This window comes from Salmo salar, chromosome 23, assembly GCF_965601325.2.
Source record: "Salmo salar chromosome 23, fSalSal1, whole genome shotgun sequence".
Taxonomy (NCBI): Eukaryota; Metazoa; Chordata; class Actinopteri; order Salmoniformes; family Salmonidae; genus Salmo; species Salmo salar.
Genome location: NC_138313.1, coordinates 50,880,001 through 50,894,227, shown reverse-complemented (window position 1 = coordinate 50,894,227; position 14,227 = coordinate 50,880,001). Strand labels below are relative to the sequence as shown.

Here is a 14,227-nt window from a genome sequence, read left to right as displayed (position 1 = left end):
CTGTAGACTCACCTAGTAACCTGTTACCAGAATCAGCCTCTCCTCTCCTGTCTCTCTCTCTGTAGACTCACCTAGTAACCTGTTACCAGAATCAGCCTCTCCTCTCCTGTCTCTCTCTCTGTAGACTCACCTAGTAACCTGTTACCAGAATCAGCCTCTCTCCTGTCTCTCTCTCTGTAGACTCACCTAGTAACCTGTTACCAGAATCAGCCTCTCCTCTCCTGTCTCTCTCTCTGTAGACTCACCTAGTAACCTGTTACCAGAATCAGCCTCTCCTCTCCTGTCTCTCTCTCTGTAGACTCACCTAGTAACCTGTTACCAGAATCAGCCTCTCCTCTCCTGTCTCTCTCTCTGTAGACTCACCTAGTAACCTGTTACCAGAATCAGCCTCTCCTCCTGTCTCTCTCTCTGTAGACTCACCTAGTAACCTGTTACCAGAATCAGCCTCTCCTCTCCTGTCTCTCTCTCTGTAGACTCACCTAGTAACCTGTTACCAGAATCAGCCTCTCCTGTCTCTCTCTCTGTAGACTCACCTAGTAACCTGTTACCAGAATCAGCCTCTCCTCTCCTGTCTCTCTCTCTGTAGACTCACCTAGTAACCTGTTACCAGAATCAGCCTCTCCTCTCCTGTCTCTCTCTCTGTAGACTCACCTAGTAACCTGTTACCAGAATCAGCCTCTCCTCTCCTGTCTCTCTCTCTGTAGACTCACCTAGTAACCTGTTACCAGAATCAGCCTCTCCTCTCCTGTCTCTCTCTCTGTAGACTCACCTAGTAACCTGTTACCAGAATCAGCCTCTCCTCTCCTGTCTCTCTCTCTGTAGACTCACCTAGTAACCTGTTACCAGAATCAGCCTCTCCTCTCCTGTCTCTCTCTCTGTAGACTCACCTAGTAACCTGTTACCAGAATCAGCCTCTCCTCTCCTGTCTCTCTCTCTGTAGACTCACCTAGTAACCTGTTACCAGAATCAGCCTCTCCTCTCCTGTCTCTCTCTCTGTAGACTCACCTAGTAACCTGTTACCAGAATCAGCCTCTCCTCTCCTGTCTCTCTCTCTGTAGACTCACCTAGTAACCTGTTACCAGAATCAGCCTCTCCTCTCCTGTCTCTCTCTCTGTAGACTCACCTAGTAACCTGTTACCAGAATCAGCCTCTCCTCTCCTGTCTCTCTCTCTGTAGACTCACCTAGTAACCTGTTACCAGAATCAGCCTCTCCTCTCCTGTCTCTCTCTCTGTAGACTCACCTAGTAACCTGTTACCAGAATCAGCCTCTCCTCTCCTGTCTCTCTCTCTGTAGACTCACCTAGTAACCTGTTACCAGAATCAGCCTCTCCTCTCCTGTCTCTCTCTCTGTAGACTCACCTAGTAACCTGTTACCAGAATCAGCCTCTCCTCTCCTGTCTCTCTCTCTGTAGACTCACCTAGTAACCTGTTACCAGAATCAGCCTCTCCTCTCCTGTCTCTCTCTCTGTAGACTCACCTAGTAACCTGTTACCAGAATCAGCCCTCTCCTGTCTCTCTCTCTGTAGACTCACCTAGTAACCTGTTACCAGAATCAGCCTCTCCTCTCCTGTCTCTCTCTCTGTAGACTCACCTAGTAACCTGTTACCAGAATCAGCCTCTCCTCTCCTGTCTCTCTCTCTGTAGACTCACCTAGTAACCTGTTACCAGAATCAGCCTCTCCTCTCCTGTCTCTCTCTCTGTAGACTCACCTAGTAACCTGTTACCAGAATCAGCCTCTCTCTCCTGTCTCTCTCTCTGTAGACTCACCTAGTAACCTGTTACCAGAATCAGCCTCTCCTCTCCTGTCTCTCTCTCTGTAGACTCACCTAGTAACCTGTTACCAGAATCAGCCTCTCCTGTCTCTCTCTCTGTAGACTCACCTAGTAACCTGTTACCAGAATCAGCCTCTCCTCTCCTGTCTCTCTCTCTGTAGACTCACCTAGTAACCTGTTACCAGAATCAGCCTCTCCTCTCCTGTCTCTCTCTCTGTAGACTCACCTAGTAACCTGTTACCAGAATCAGCCTCTCCTCTCCTGTCTCTCTCTCTCTGTAGACTCACCTAGTAACCTGTTACCAGAATCAGCCTCTCCTCTCCTGTCTCTCTCTCTGTAGACTCACCTAGTAACCTGTTACCAGAATCAGCCTCTCCTCTCCTGTCTCTCTCTCTGTAGACTCACCTAGTAACCTGTTACCAGAATCAGCCTCTCCTCTCCTGTCTCTCTCTCTGTAGACTCACCTAGTAACCTGTTACCAGAATCAGCCTCTCCTCTCCTGTCTCTCTCTCTGTAGACTCACCTAGTAACCTGTTACCAGAATCATCCTCTCCTCTCCTGTCTCTCTCTCTGTAGACTCACCTAGTAACCTGTTACCAGAATCAGCCTCTCCTCTCCTGTCTCTCTCTCTGTAGACTCACCTAGTAACCTGTTACCAGAATCAGCCTCTCCTCTCCTGTCTCTCTCTCTGTAGACTCACCTAGTAACCTGTTACCAGAATCAGCCTCTCCTCTCCTGTCTCTCTCTCTGTAGACTCACCTAGTAACCTGTTACCAGAATCAGCCTCTCCTCTCCTGTCTCTCTCTCTCTGTAGACTCACCTAGTAACCTGTTACCAGAATCAGCCTCTCCTCTCCTGTCTCTCTCTCTGTAGACTCACCTAGTAACCTGTTACCAGAATCAGCCTCTCCTCTCCTGTCTCTCTCTCTGTAGACTCACCTAGTAACCTGTTACCAGAATCAGCCTCTCCTCTCCTGTCTCTCTCTCTGTAGACTCACCTAGTAACCTGTTACCAGAATCAGCCTCTCCTCCTGTCTCTCTCTCTGTAGACTCACCTAGTAACCTGTTACCAGAATCAGCCTCTCCTCTCCTGTCTCTCTCTCTCTGTAGACTCACCTAGTAACCTGTTACCAGAATCAGCCTCTCCTCTCCTGTCTCTCTCTCTGTAGACTCACCTAGTAACCTGTTACCAGAATCAGCCTCTCCTCTCCTGTCTCTCTCTCTGTAGACTCACCTAGTAACCTGTTACCAGAATCAGCCTCTCCTCTCCTGTCTCTCTCTCTGTAGACTCACCTAGTAACCTGTTACCAGAATCAGCCTCTCCTCTCCTGTCTCTCTCTCTCTGTAGACTCACCTAGTAACCTGTTACCAGAATCAGCCTCTCCTCTCCTGTCTCTCTCTCTGTAGACTCACCTAGTAACCTGTTACCAGAATCAGCCTCTCCTCTCCTGTCTCTCTCTCTGTAGACTCACCTAGTAACCTGTTACCAGAATCAGCCTCTCCTCTCCTGTCTCTCTCTCTGTAGACTCACCTAGTAACCTGTTACCAGAATCAGCCTCTCCTCTCCTGTCTCTCTCTCTGTAGACTCACCTAGTAACCTGTTACCAGAATCAGCCTCTCCTGTCTCTCTCTCTGTAGACTCACCTAGTAACCTGTTACCAGAATCAGCCTCTCCTCTCCTGTCTCTCTCTCTGTAGACTCACCTAGTAACCTGTTACCAGAATCAGCCTCTCCTCTCCTGTCTCTCTCTCTGTAGACTCACCTAGTAACCTGTTACCAGAATCAGCCTCTCCTGTCTCTCTCTCTGTAGACTCACCTAGTAACCTGTTACCAGAATCAGCCTCTCCTCTCCTGTCTCTCTCTCTGTAGACTCACCTAGTAACCTGTTACCAGAATCAGCCTCTCCTCTCCTGTCTCTCTCTCTGTAGACTCACCTAGTAACCTGTTACCAGAATCAGCCTCTCCTCTCCTGTCTCTCTCTCTGTAGACTCACCTAGTAACCTGTTACCAGAATCAGCCTCTCCTGTCTCTCTCTCTGTAGACTCACCTAGTAACCTGTTACCAGAATCAGCCTCTCCTCTCCTGTCTCTCTCTCTGTAGACTCACCTAGTAACCTGTTACCAGAATCAGCCTCTCCTCTCCTGTCTCTCTCTCTGTAGACTCACCTAGTAACCTGTTACCAGAATCAGCCTCTCCTCTCCTGTCTCTCTCTCTGTAGACTCACCTAGTAACCTGTTACCAGAATCAGCCTCTCCTCTCCTGTCTCTCTCTCTGTAGACTCACCTAGTAACCTGTTACCAGAATCAGCCTCTCCTCTCCTGTCTCTCTCTCTGTAGACTCACCTAGTAACCTGTTACCAGAATCAGCCTCTCCTCTCCTGTCTCTCTCTCTGTAGACTCACCTAGTAACCTGTTACCAGAATCAGCCTCTCCTCTCCTGTCTCTCTCTCTGTAGACTCACCTAGTAACCTGTTACCAGAATCAGCCTCTCCTCTCCTGTCTCTCTCTCTGTAGACTCACCTAGTAACCTGTTACCAGAATCACCCTCTCCTGTCTCTCTCTCTGTAGACTCACCTAGTAACCTGTTACCAGAATCAGCCTCTCCTCTCCTGTCTCTCTCTCTGTAGACTCACCTAGTAACCTGTTACCAGAATCAGCCTCTCCTCTCCTGTCTCTCTCTCTGTAGACTCACCTAGTAACCTGTTACCAGAATCAGCCTCTCCTCTCCTGTCTCTCTCTCTGTAGACTCACCTAGTAACCTGTTATCAGAATCAGCCTCTCCTGTCTCTCTCTCTGTAGACTCACCTAGTAACCTGTTACCAGAATCAGCCTCTCCTCTCCTGTCTCTCTCTCTGTAGACTCACCTAGTAACCTGTTACCAGAATCAGCCTCTCCTGTCTCTCTCTCTGTAGACTCACCTAGTAACCTGTTACCAGAATCAGCCTCTCCTCTCCTGTCTCTCTCTCTGTAGACTCACCTAGTAACCTGTTATCAGAATCAGCCTCTCCTCTCCTGTCTCTCTCTCTGTAGACTCACCTAGTAACCTGTTACCAGAATCAGCCTCTCCTCTCCTGTCTCTCTCTCTCTGTAGACTCACCTAGTAACCTGTTACCAGAATCAGCCTCTCCTCTCCTGTCTCTCTCTCTGTAGGCTCACCTAGTAACCTGTTACCAGAATCAGCCTCTCCTCTCCTGTCTCTCTCTCTGTAGACTCACCTAGTAACCTGTTACCAGAATCAGCCTCTCCTCTCCTGTCTCTCTCTCTGTAGACTGACCTAGTAACCTGTTACCAGAATCAGCCTCTCCTCTCCTGTCTCTCTCTCTGTAGACTCACCTAGTAACCTGTTACCAGAATCATCCTCTCCTCTCCTGTCTCTCTCTCTGTAGACTCACCTAGTAACCTGTTACCAGAATCAGCCTCTCCTCTCCTGTCTCTCTCTCTGTAGACTCACCTAGTAACCTGTTACCAGAATCAGCCTCTCCTCTCCTGTCTCTCTCTCTGTAGACTCACCTAGTAACCTGTTACCAGAATCAGCCTCTCCTCTCCTGTCTCTCTCTCTGTAGACTCACCTAGTAACCTGTTATCAGAATCAGCCTCTCCTCTCCTGTCTCTCTCTCTGTAGACTCACCTAGTAACCTGTTACCAGAATCACCCTCTCCTCTCCTGTCTCTCTCTCTGTAGACTCACCTAGTAACCTGTTACCAGAATCAGCCTCTCCTCTCCTGTCTCTCTCTCTGTAGACTCACCTAGTAACCTGTTACCAGAATCAGCCTCTCCTCTCCTGTCTCTCTCTCTGTAGACTCACCTAGTAACCTGTTACCAGAATCAGCCTCTCCTCTCCTGTCTCTCTCTCTGTAGACTCACCTAGTAACCTGTTACCAGAATCACCCTCTCCTGTCTCTCTCTCTGTAGACTCACCTAGTAACCTGTTACCAGAATCAGCCTCTCCTCTCCTGTCTCTCTCTCTGTAGACTCACCTAGTAACCTGTTACCAGAATCAGCCTCTCCTCTCCTGTCTCTCTCTCTGTAGACTCACCTAGTAACCTGTTACCAGAATCAGCCTCTCCTCTCCTGTCTCTCTCTCTGTAGACTCACCTAGTAACCTGTTATCAGAATCAGCCTCTCCTGTCTCTCTCTCTGTAGACTCACCTAGTAACCTGTTACCAGAATCAGCCTCTCCTCTCCTGTCTCTCTCTCTGTAGACTCACCTAGTAACCTGTTACCAGAATCAGCCTCTCCTGTCTCTCTCTCTGTAGACTCACCTAGTAACCTGTTACCAGAATCAGCCTCTCCTCTCCTGTCTCTCTCTCTGTAGACTCACCTAGTAACCTGTTATCAGAATCAGCCTCTCCTCTCCTGTCTCTCTCTCTGTAGACTCACCTAGTAACCTGTTACCAGAATCAGCCTCTCCTCTCCTGTCTCTCTCTCTCTGTAGACTCACCTAGTAACCTGTTACCAGAATCAGCCTCTCCTCTCCTGTCTCTCTCTCTGTAGGCTCACCTAGTAACCTGTTACCAGAATCAGCCTCTCCTCTCCTGTCTCTCTCTCTGTAGACTCACCTAGTAACCTGTTACCAGAATCAGCCTCTCCTCTCCTGTCTCTCTCTCTGTAGACTGACCTAGTAACCTGTTACCAGAATCAGCCTCTCCTCTCCTGTCTCTCTCTCTGTAGACTCACCTAGTAACCTGTTACCAGAATCATCCTCTCCTCTCCTGTCTCTCTCTCTGTAGACTCACCTAGTAACCTGTTACCAGAATCAGCCTCTCCTCTCCTGTCTCTCTCTCTGTAGACTCACCTAGTAACCTGTTACCAGAATCAGCCTCTCCTCTCCTGTCTCTCTCTCTGTAGACTCACCTAGTAACCTGTTACCAGAATCAGCCTCTCCTCTCCTGACTCTCTCTCTCTGTAGACTCACCTAGTAACCTGTTACCAGAATCAGCCTCTCCTCTCCTGTCTCTCTCTCTCTGTAGACTCACCTAGTAACCTGTTACCAGAATCAGCCTCTCCTCTCCTGTCTCTCTCTCTGTAGACTCACCTAGTAACCTGTTACCAGAATCAGCCTCTCCTCTCCTGTCTCTCTCTCTGTAGGCTCACCTAGTAACCTGTTACCAGAATCAGCCTCTCCTCTCCTGTCTCTCTCTCTGTAGACTCACCTAGTAACCTGTTACCAGAATCAGCCTCTCCTGTCTCTCTCTCTGTAGACTCACCTAGTAACCTGTTACCAGAATCAGCCTCTCCTCTCCTGTCTCTCTCTCTCTGTAGACTCACCTAGTAACCTGTTACCAGAATCAGCCTCTCCTCTCCTGTCTCTCTCTCTCTGTAGACTCACCTAGTAACCTGTTACCAGAATCAGCCTCTCCTCTCCTGTCTCTCTCTCTCTGTAGACTCACCTAGTAACCTGTTACCAGAATCAGCCTCTCCTCTCCTGTCTCTCTCTCTGTAGACTCAGCTAGTAACCTGTTACCAGAATCAGCCTCTCCTCTCCTGTCTCTCTCTCTCTGTAGACTCACCTAGTAACCTGTTACCAGAATCAGCCTCTCCTCTCCTGTCTCTCTCTCTGTAGACTCACCTAGTAACCTGTTACCAGAATCAGCCTCTCCTCTCCTCTCTCTCTCTCTGTAGACTCACCTAGTAACCTGTTACCAGAATCAGCCTCTCCTCTCCTGTCTCTCTCTCTGTAGACTCACCTAGTAACCTGTTACCAGAATCAGCCTCTCCTCTCCTGTCTCTCTCTCTGTAGACTCACCTAGTAACCTGTTACCAGAATCAGCCTCTCCTGTCTCTCTCTCTGTAGACTCACCTAGTAACCTGTTACCAGAATCAGCCTCTCCTGTCTCTCTCTCTGTAGACTCACCTAGTAACCTGTTACCAGAATCAGCCTCTCCTCTCCTGTCTCTCTCTCTGTAGACTCACCTAGTAACCTGTTACCAGAATCAGCCTCTCCTCTCCTGTCTCTCTCTCTGTAGACTCACCTAGTAACCTGTTACCAGAATCAGCCTCTCCTCTCCTGTCTCTCTCTCTGTAGACTCACCTAGTAACCTGTTACCAGAATCAGCCTCTCCTCTCCTGTCTCTCTCTCTGTAGACTCACCTAGTAACCTGTTACCAGAATCAGCCTCTCCTCTCCTGTCTCTCTCTCTGTAGACTCACCTAGTAACCTGTTACCAGAATCAGCCTCTCCTCTCCTGTCTCTCTCTCTGTAGACTCACCTAGTAACCTGTTACCAGAATCAGCCTCTCCTCTCCTGTCTCTCTCTCTCTGTAGACTCACCTAGTAACCTGTTACCAGAATCAGCCTCTCCTCTTCTGTCTCTCTCTCTGTAGACTCACCTAGTAACCTGTTACCAGAATCAGCCTCTCCTCTCCTGTCTCTCTCTCTGTAGACTCACCTAGTAACCTGTTACCAGAATCAGCCTCTCCTCTCCTGTCTCTCTCTCTCTGTAGACTCACCTAGTAACCTGTTACCAGAATCAGCCTCTCCTCTCCTGTCTCTCTCTCTCTGTAGACTCACCTAGTAACCTGTTACCAGAATCAGCCTCTCCTCTCCTGTCTCTCTCTCTGTAGACTCACCTAGTAACCTGTTACCAGAATCAGCCTCTCCTCTCCTGTCTCTCTCTCTGTAGACTCACCTAGTAACCTGTTACCAGAATCAGCCTCTCCTCTCCTGTCTCTCTCTCTGTAGGCTCACCTAGTAACCTGTTACCAGAATCAGCCTCTCCTCTCCTGTCTCTCTCTCTGTAGACTCACCTAGTAACCTGTTACCAGAATCAGCCTCTCCTCTCCTGTCTCTCTCTCTGTAGACTCACCTAGTAACCTGTTACCAGAATCAGCCTCTCCTCTCCTGTCTCTCTCTCTCTGTAGACTCACCTAGTAACCTGTTACCAGAATCAGCCTCTCCTCTCCTGTCTCTCTCTCTGTAGACTCACCTAGTAACCTGTTACCAGAATCAGCCTCTCCTCTCCTGTCTCTCTCTCTGTAGACTCACCTAGTAACCTGTTACCAGAATCAGCCTCTCCTCTCCTGTCTCTCTCTCTGTACACTCACCTAGTAACCTGTTACCAGAATCAGCCTCTCCTCTCCTGTCTCTCTCTCTGTAGACTCACCTAGTAACCTGTTACCAGAATCAGCCTCTCCTCTCCTGTCTCTCTCTCTCTGTAGACTCACCTAGTAACCTGTTACCAGAATCAGCCTCTCCTCTCCTGTCTCTCTCTCTGTAGACTCACCTAGTAACCTGTTATCAGAATCAGCCTCTCCTGTCCTGTCTCTCTCTCTGTAGACTCACCTAGTAACCTGTTACCAGAATCAGCCTCTCCTGTCTCTCTCTCTGTAGACTCACCTAGTAACCTGTTACCAGAATCAGCCTCTCCTCTCCTGTCTCTCTCTCTGTAGACTCACCTAGTAACCTGTTACCAGAATCAGCCTCTCCTCTCCTGTCTCTCTCTCTCTGTAGACTCACCTAGTAACCTGTTACCAGAATCAGCCTCTCCTCTCCTGTCTCTCTCTCTGTAGACTCACCTAGTAACCTGTTACCAGAATCAGCCTCTCCTCTCCTGTCTCTCTCTCTGTAGACTCACCTAGTAACCTGTTACCAGAATCAGCCTCTCCTCTCCTGTCTCTCTCTCTCTGTAGACTCACCTAGTAACCTGTTACCAGAATCAGCCTCTCCTCTCCTGTCTCTCTCTCTGTAGACTCACCTAGTAACCTGTTACCAGAATCAGCCTCTCCTCTCCTGTCTTCTCTCTGTAGACTCACCTAGTAACCTGTTACCAGAATCAGCCTCTCCTCTCCTGTCTCTCTCTCTGTAGACTCACCTAGTAACCTGTTACCAGAATCAGCCTCTCCTCTCCTGTCTCTCTCTCTGTAGACTCACCTAGTAACCTGTTACCAGAATCAGCCTCTCCTCTCCTGTCTCTCTCTCTGTAGACTCACCTAGTAACCTGTTACCAGAATCAGCCTCTCCTCTCCTGTCTCTCTCTCTCTGTAGACTCACCTAGTAACCTGTTACCAGAATCAGCCTCTCCTCTCCTGTCTCTCTCTCTGTAGACTCACCTAGTAACCTGTTACCAGAATCAGCCTCTCCTGTCTCTCTCTCTGTAGACTCACCTAGTAACCTGTTACCAGAATCAGCCTCTCCTCTCCTGTCTCTCTCTCTGTAGACTCACCTAGTAACCTGTTACCAGAATCAGCCTCTCCTCTCCTGTCTCTCTCTCTGTAGACTCACCTAGTAACCTGTTACCAGAATCAGCCTCTCCTCTCCTGTCTCTCTCTCTGTAGACTCACCTAGTAACCTGTTACCAGAATCAGCCTCTCCTCTCCTGTCTCTCTCTCTCTGTAGACTCACCTAGTAACCTGTTACCAGAATCAGCCTCTCCTCTCCTGTCTCTCTCTCTGTAGACTCACCTAGTAACCTGTTACCAGAATCAGCCTCTCCTCTCCTGTCTCTCTCTCTGTAGACTCACCTAGTAACCTGTTACCAGAATCAGCCTCTCCTCTCCTGTCTCTCTCTCTGTAGACTCACCTAGTAACCTGTTACCAGAATCAGCCTCTCCTCTCCTGTCTCTCTCTCTGTAGACTCACCTAGTAACCTGTTACCAGAATCAGCCTCTCCTCTCCTGTCTCTCTCTCTCTGTAGACTCACCTAGTAACCTGTTACCAGAATCAGCCTCTCCTCTCCTGTCTCTCTCTCTGTAGACTCACCTAGTAACCTGTTACCAGAATCAGCCTCTCCTCTCCTGTCTCTCTCTCTGTAGACTCACCTAGTAACCTGTTACCAGAATCAGCCTCTCCTGTCTCTCTCTCTGTAGACTCACCTAGTAACCTGTTACCAGAATCAGCCTCTCCTCTCCTGTCTCTCTCTCTGTAGACTCACCTAGTAACCTGTTACCAGAATCAGCCTCTCCTCTCCTGTCTCTCTCTCTGTAGACTCACCTAGTAACCTGTTAACAGAATCAGCCTCTCCTCTCCTGTCTGTCTCTCTGTAGACTCACCTAGTAACCTGTTACCAGAATCAGCCTCTCCTCTCCTGTCTCTCTCTCTGTAGACTCACCTAGTAACCTGTTACCAGAATCAGCCTCTCCTCTCCTGTCTCTCTCTCTCTGTAGACTCACCTAGTAACCTGTTACCAGAATCAGTCTCTCCTCTCCTGTCTCTCTCTCTGTAGACTCACCTAGTAACCTGTTACCAGAATCAGCCTCTCCTGTCTCTCTCTCTGTAGACTCACCTAGTAACCTGTTACCAGAATCAGCCTCTCCTCTCCTGTCTCTCTCTCTCTGTAGACTCACCTAGTAACCTGTTACCAGAATCAGCCTCTCCTCTCCTGTCTCTCTCTCTCTGTAGACTCACCTAGTAACCTGTTACCAGAATCAGCCTCTCCTCTTCTGTCTCTCTCTCTGTAGACTCACCTAGTAACCTGTTACCAGAATCAGCCTCTCCTCTCCTGTCTCTCTCTCTGTAGACTCACCTAGTAACCTGTTACCAGAATCAGCCTCTCCTCTCCTGTCTCTCTCTGTAGACTCACCTAGTAACCTGTTACCAGAATCAGCCTCTCCTCTCCTGTCTCTCTCTCTGTAGACTCACCTAGTAACCTGTTATCAGAATCAGCCTCTCCTCTCCTGTCTCTCTCTCTGTAGACTCACCTAGTAACCTGTTACCAGAATCAGCCTCTCCTCTCCTGTCTCTCTCTCTCTGTAGACTCACCTAGTAACCTGTTACCAGAATCAGCCTCTCCTGTCTCTCTCTCTGTAGACTCACCTAGTAACCTGTTACCAGAATCAGCCTCTCCTGTCCTGTCTCTCTCTCTGTAGACTCACCTAGTAACCTGTTACCAGAATCAGCCTCTCCTCTCCTGTCTCTCTCTCTGTAGACTCACCTAGTAACCTGTTACCAGAATCAGCCTCTCCTCTCCTGTCTCTCTCTCTGTAGACTCACCTAGTAACCTGTTACCAGAATCAGCCTCTCCTCTCCTGTCTCTCTCTCTCTGTAGACTCACCTAGTAACCTGTTACCAGAATCAGCCTCTCCTCTCCTGTCTCTCTCTGTAGACTCACCTAGTAACCTGTTACCAGAATCAGCCTCTCCTCTCCTGTCTCTCTCTCTGTAGACTCACCTAGTAACCTGTTATCAGAATCAGCCTCTCCTCTCCTGTCTCTCTCTCTGTAGACTCACCTAGTAACCTGTTACCAGAATCAGCCTCTCCTCTCCTGTCTCTCTCTCTCTGTAGACTCACCTAGTAACCTGTTACCAGAATCAGCCTCTCCTGTCTCTCTCTCTGTAGACTCACCTAGTAACCTGTTACCAGAATCAGCCTCTCCTGTCCTGTCTCTCTCTCTGTAGACTCACCTAGTAACCTGTTACCAGAATCAGCCTCTCCTCTCCTGTCTCTCTCTCTGTAGACTCACCTAGTAACCTGTTACCAGAATCAGCCTCTCCTCTCCTGTCTCTCTCTCTGTAGACTCACCTAGTAACCTGTTACCAGAATCAGCCTCTCCTCTCCTGTCTCTCTCTCTCTGTAGACTCACCTAGTAACCTGTTACCAGAATCAGCCTCTCCTCTCCTGTCTCTCTCTCTGTAGACTCACCTAGTAACCTGTTACCAGAATCAGCCTCTCCTCTCCTGTCTCTCTCTCTGTAGACTCACCTAGTAACCTGTTACCAGAATCAGCCTCTCCTCTCCTGTCTCTCTCTCTGTAGACTCACCTAGTAACCTGTTACCAGAATCAGCCTCTCCTCTCCTGTCTCTCTCTCTGTAGACTCACCTAGTAACCTGTTACCAGAATCAGCCTCTCCTGTCCTGTCTCTCTCTCTGTAGACTCACCTAGTAACCTGTTACCAGAATCAGCCTCTCCTGTCTCTCTCTCTGTAGACTCACCTAGTAACCTGTTACCAGAATCAGCCTCACCAACACAGGACACTAACCTGGGTAAGGAACAACTGATTTTAATAGTAGTCTGTACCATCATTCAGTGTATGTCTTTATCTGTATACTAACCTGTCTTTGTGTAACAAAAGCCCTGCTTGTTCATGTCATGACTCAATCAAAATGTTTTCAATACCATTTGGAGAGTTCATGGCCGTATCCACAAAGCCTCTAAGGATCAGGTCCCCGCCGATCAGGTCCCTGCCACCGCTCTGTCCCCGACGTCCATATAATTGTATTAATTATGGAGGTGGACAGAGGAACCAGAGGTCTGGCCTTGGGGCAGAAGGTGGACAGAGGAACCAGAGGTCTGGTCCTTGGGGCAGAAGGTGGACAGAGGAACCAGAGGTCTGGTCCTTGGAGCAGAAGGTGGACAGAGGAACCAGAGGTCTGGTCCTTGGGGCAGAAGGTGGACAGAGGAACCAGAGGTCTGGTCCTTGGAGCAGAAGGTGGACAGAGGAACCAGAGGTCTGGTCCTTGGGGCAGAAGGTGGACAGAGGAACCAGAGGTCTGGTCCTTGGAGCAGAAGGTGGACAGAGGAACCAGAGGTCTGGTCCTTGGGGCAGAAGGTGGACAGAGGAACCAGAGGTCTGGTCCTTGGAGCTGAAGGTGGACAGAGGAACCAGAGGTCTGGTCCTTGGGGCAGAAGGTGGACAGAGGAACCAGAGGTCTGGCCTTGGGGCAGAAGGTGGACAGAGGAACCAGAGGTCTGGTCCTTGGGGCAGAAGGTGGACAGAGGAACCAGAGGTCTGGTCCTTGGAGCAGAAGGTGGACAGAGGAACCAGAGGTCTGGTCCTTGGGGCAGAAGGTGGACAGAGGGAACTGAGGCTTGGCCTTGGGGCAGAAGGTGGACAGAGGAACCAGAGGCTTGGCCTTGGGGCAGAAGGTGGACAGAGGAAAACATTGTCTCCAGTCCTGTGGATAGGCTAGCTAACATGACAGACAGACAGACAGACAGACAGACAGACAGACAGACAGACAGACAGACAGACAGACAGACAGACAGACAGACAGACAGACAGACAGACAGACAGACAGACAGACAGACAGACAGACAGACAGACAGACAGGACAGACAATGTAATAAAGATAGCATCCTGTGCAGCAGGTAGCCTGTTTCCTCTGTGCCCTTGAGCTAATTGCTCCTGTAAGTCACTTTGGATAAATGACTCAAATGTAAATACTGGGTAATGCTATCTCATTGGATTTGACAGAGACAGGTGGGGTGATTTGGAGTTTCACATGACTGGCTGACTGGCTAGCTGTCTGGCTGGTTGGCTGGTTAACTGACTGACTAGTTAACTGGCTGGCTGGCTAGTTAAGTGGCTGGCTGGTTAACTGGCTGGCTGGCTAGTTAAGTGGCTGGCTGGCTAGTTAAGTGGCTGGCTGGCTGGTTAAGTGGCTGGCTGGTTAACTGGCTGGCTGGCTGGTTAACTGACTGACTAGTTAACTGGCTGGCTGGCTGGCTGGTTAAGTGGCTGGCTGGTTAAATAGTTAACTGGCTTGCTGGTTAACTGGCTGACTGGTTAAATAGTTAACTGTCTGG

General features: G+C 49.3%; 1 protein-coding gene across 1 annotated transcript in view; it reads left to right on the top strand.

Moving 5' to 3' along the window:
• smad3b (SMAD family member 3b) overlaps positions 1-14,227 on the top strand; it is a 67,680-nt gene that overhangs the window by 40,543 nt on the left and 12,910 nt on the right. The window contains exon 5 of the mRNA XM_045706393.2: positions 12,628-12,684. Coding sequence (XP_045562349.1) covers positions 12,628-12,684 — 57 coding nt within the window. The remainder of the gene's footprint in view (positions 1-12,627; positions 12,685-14,227) is intronic.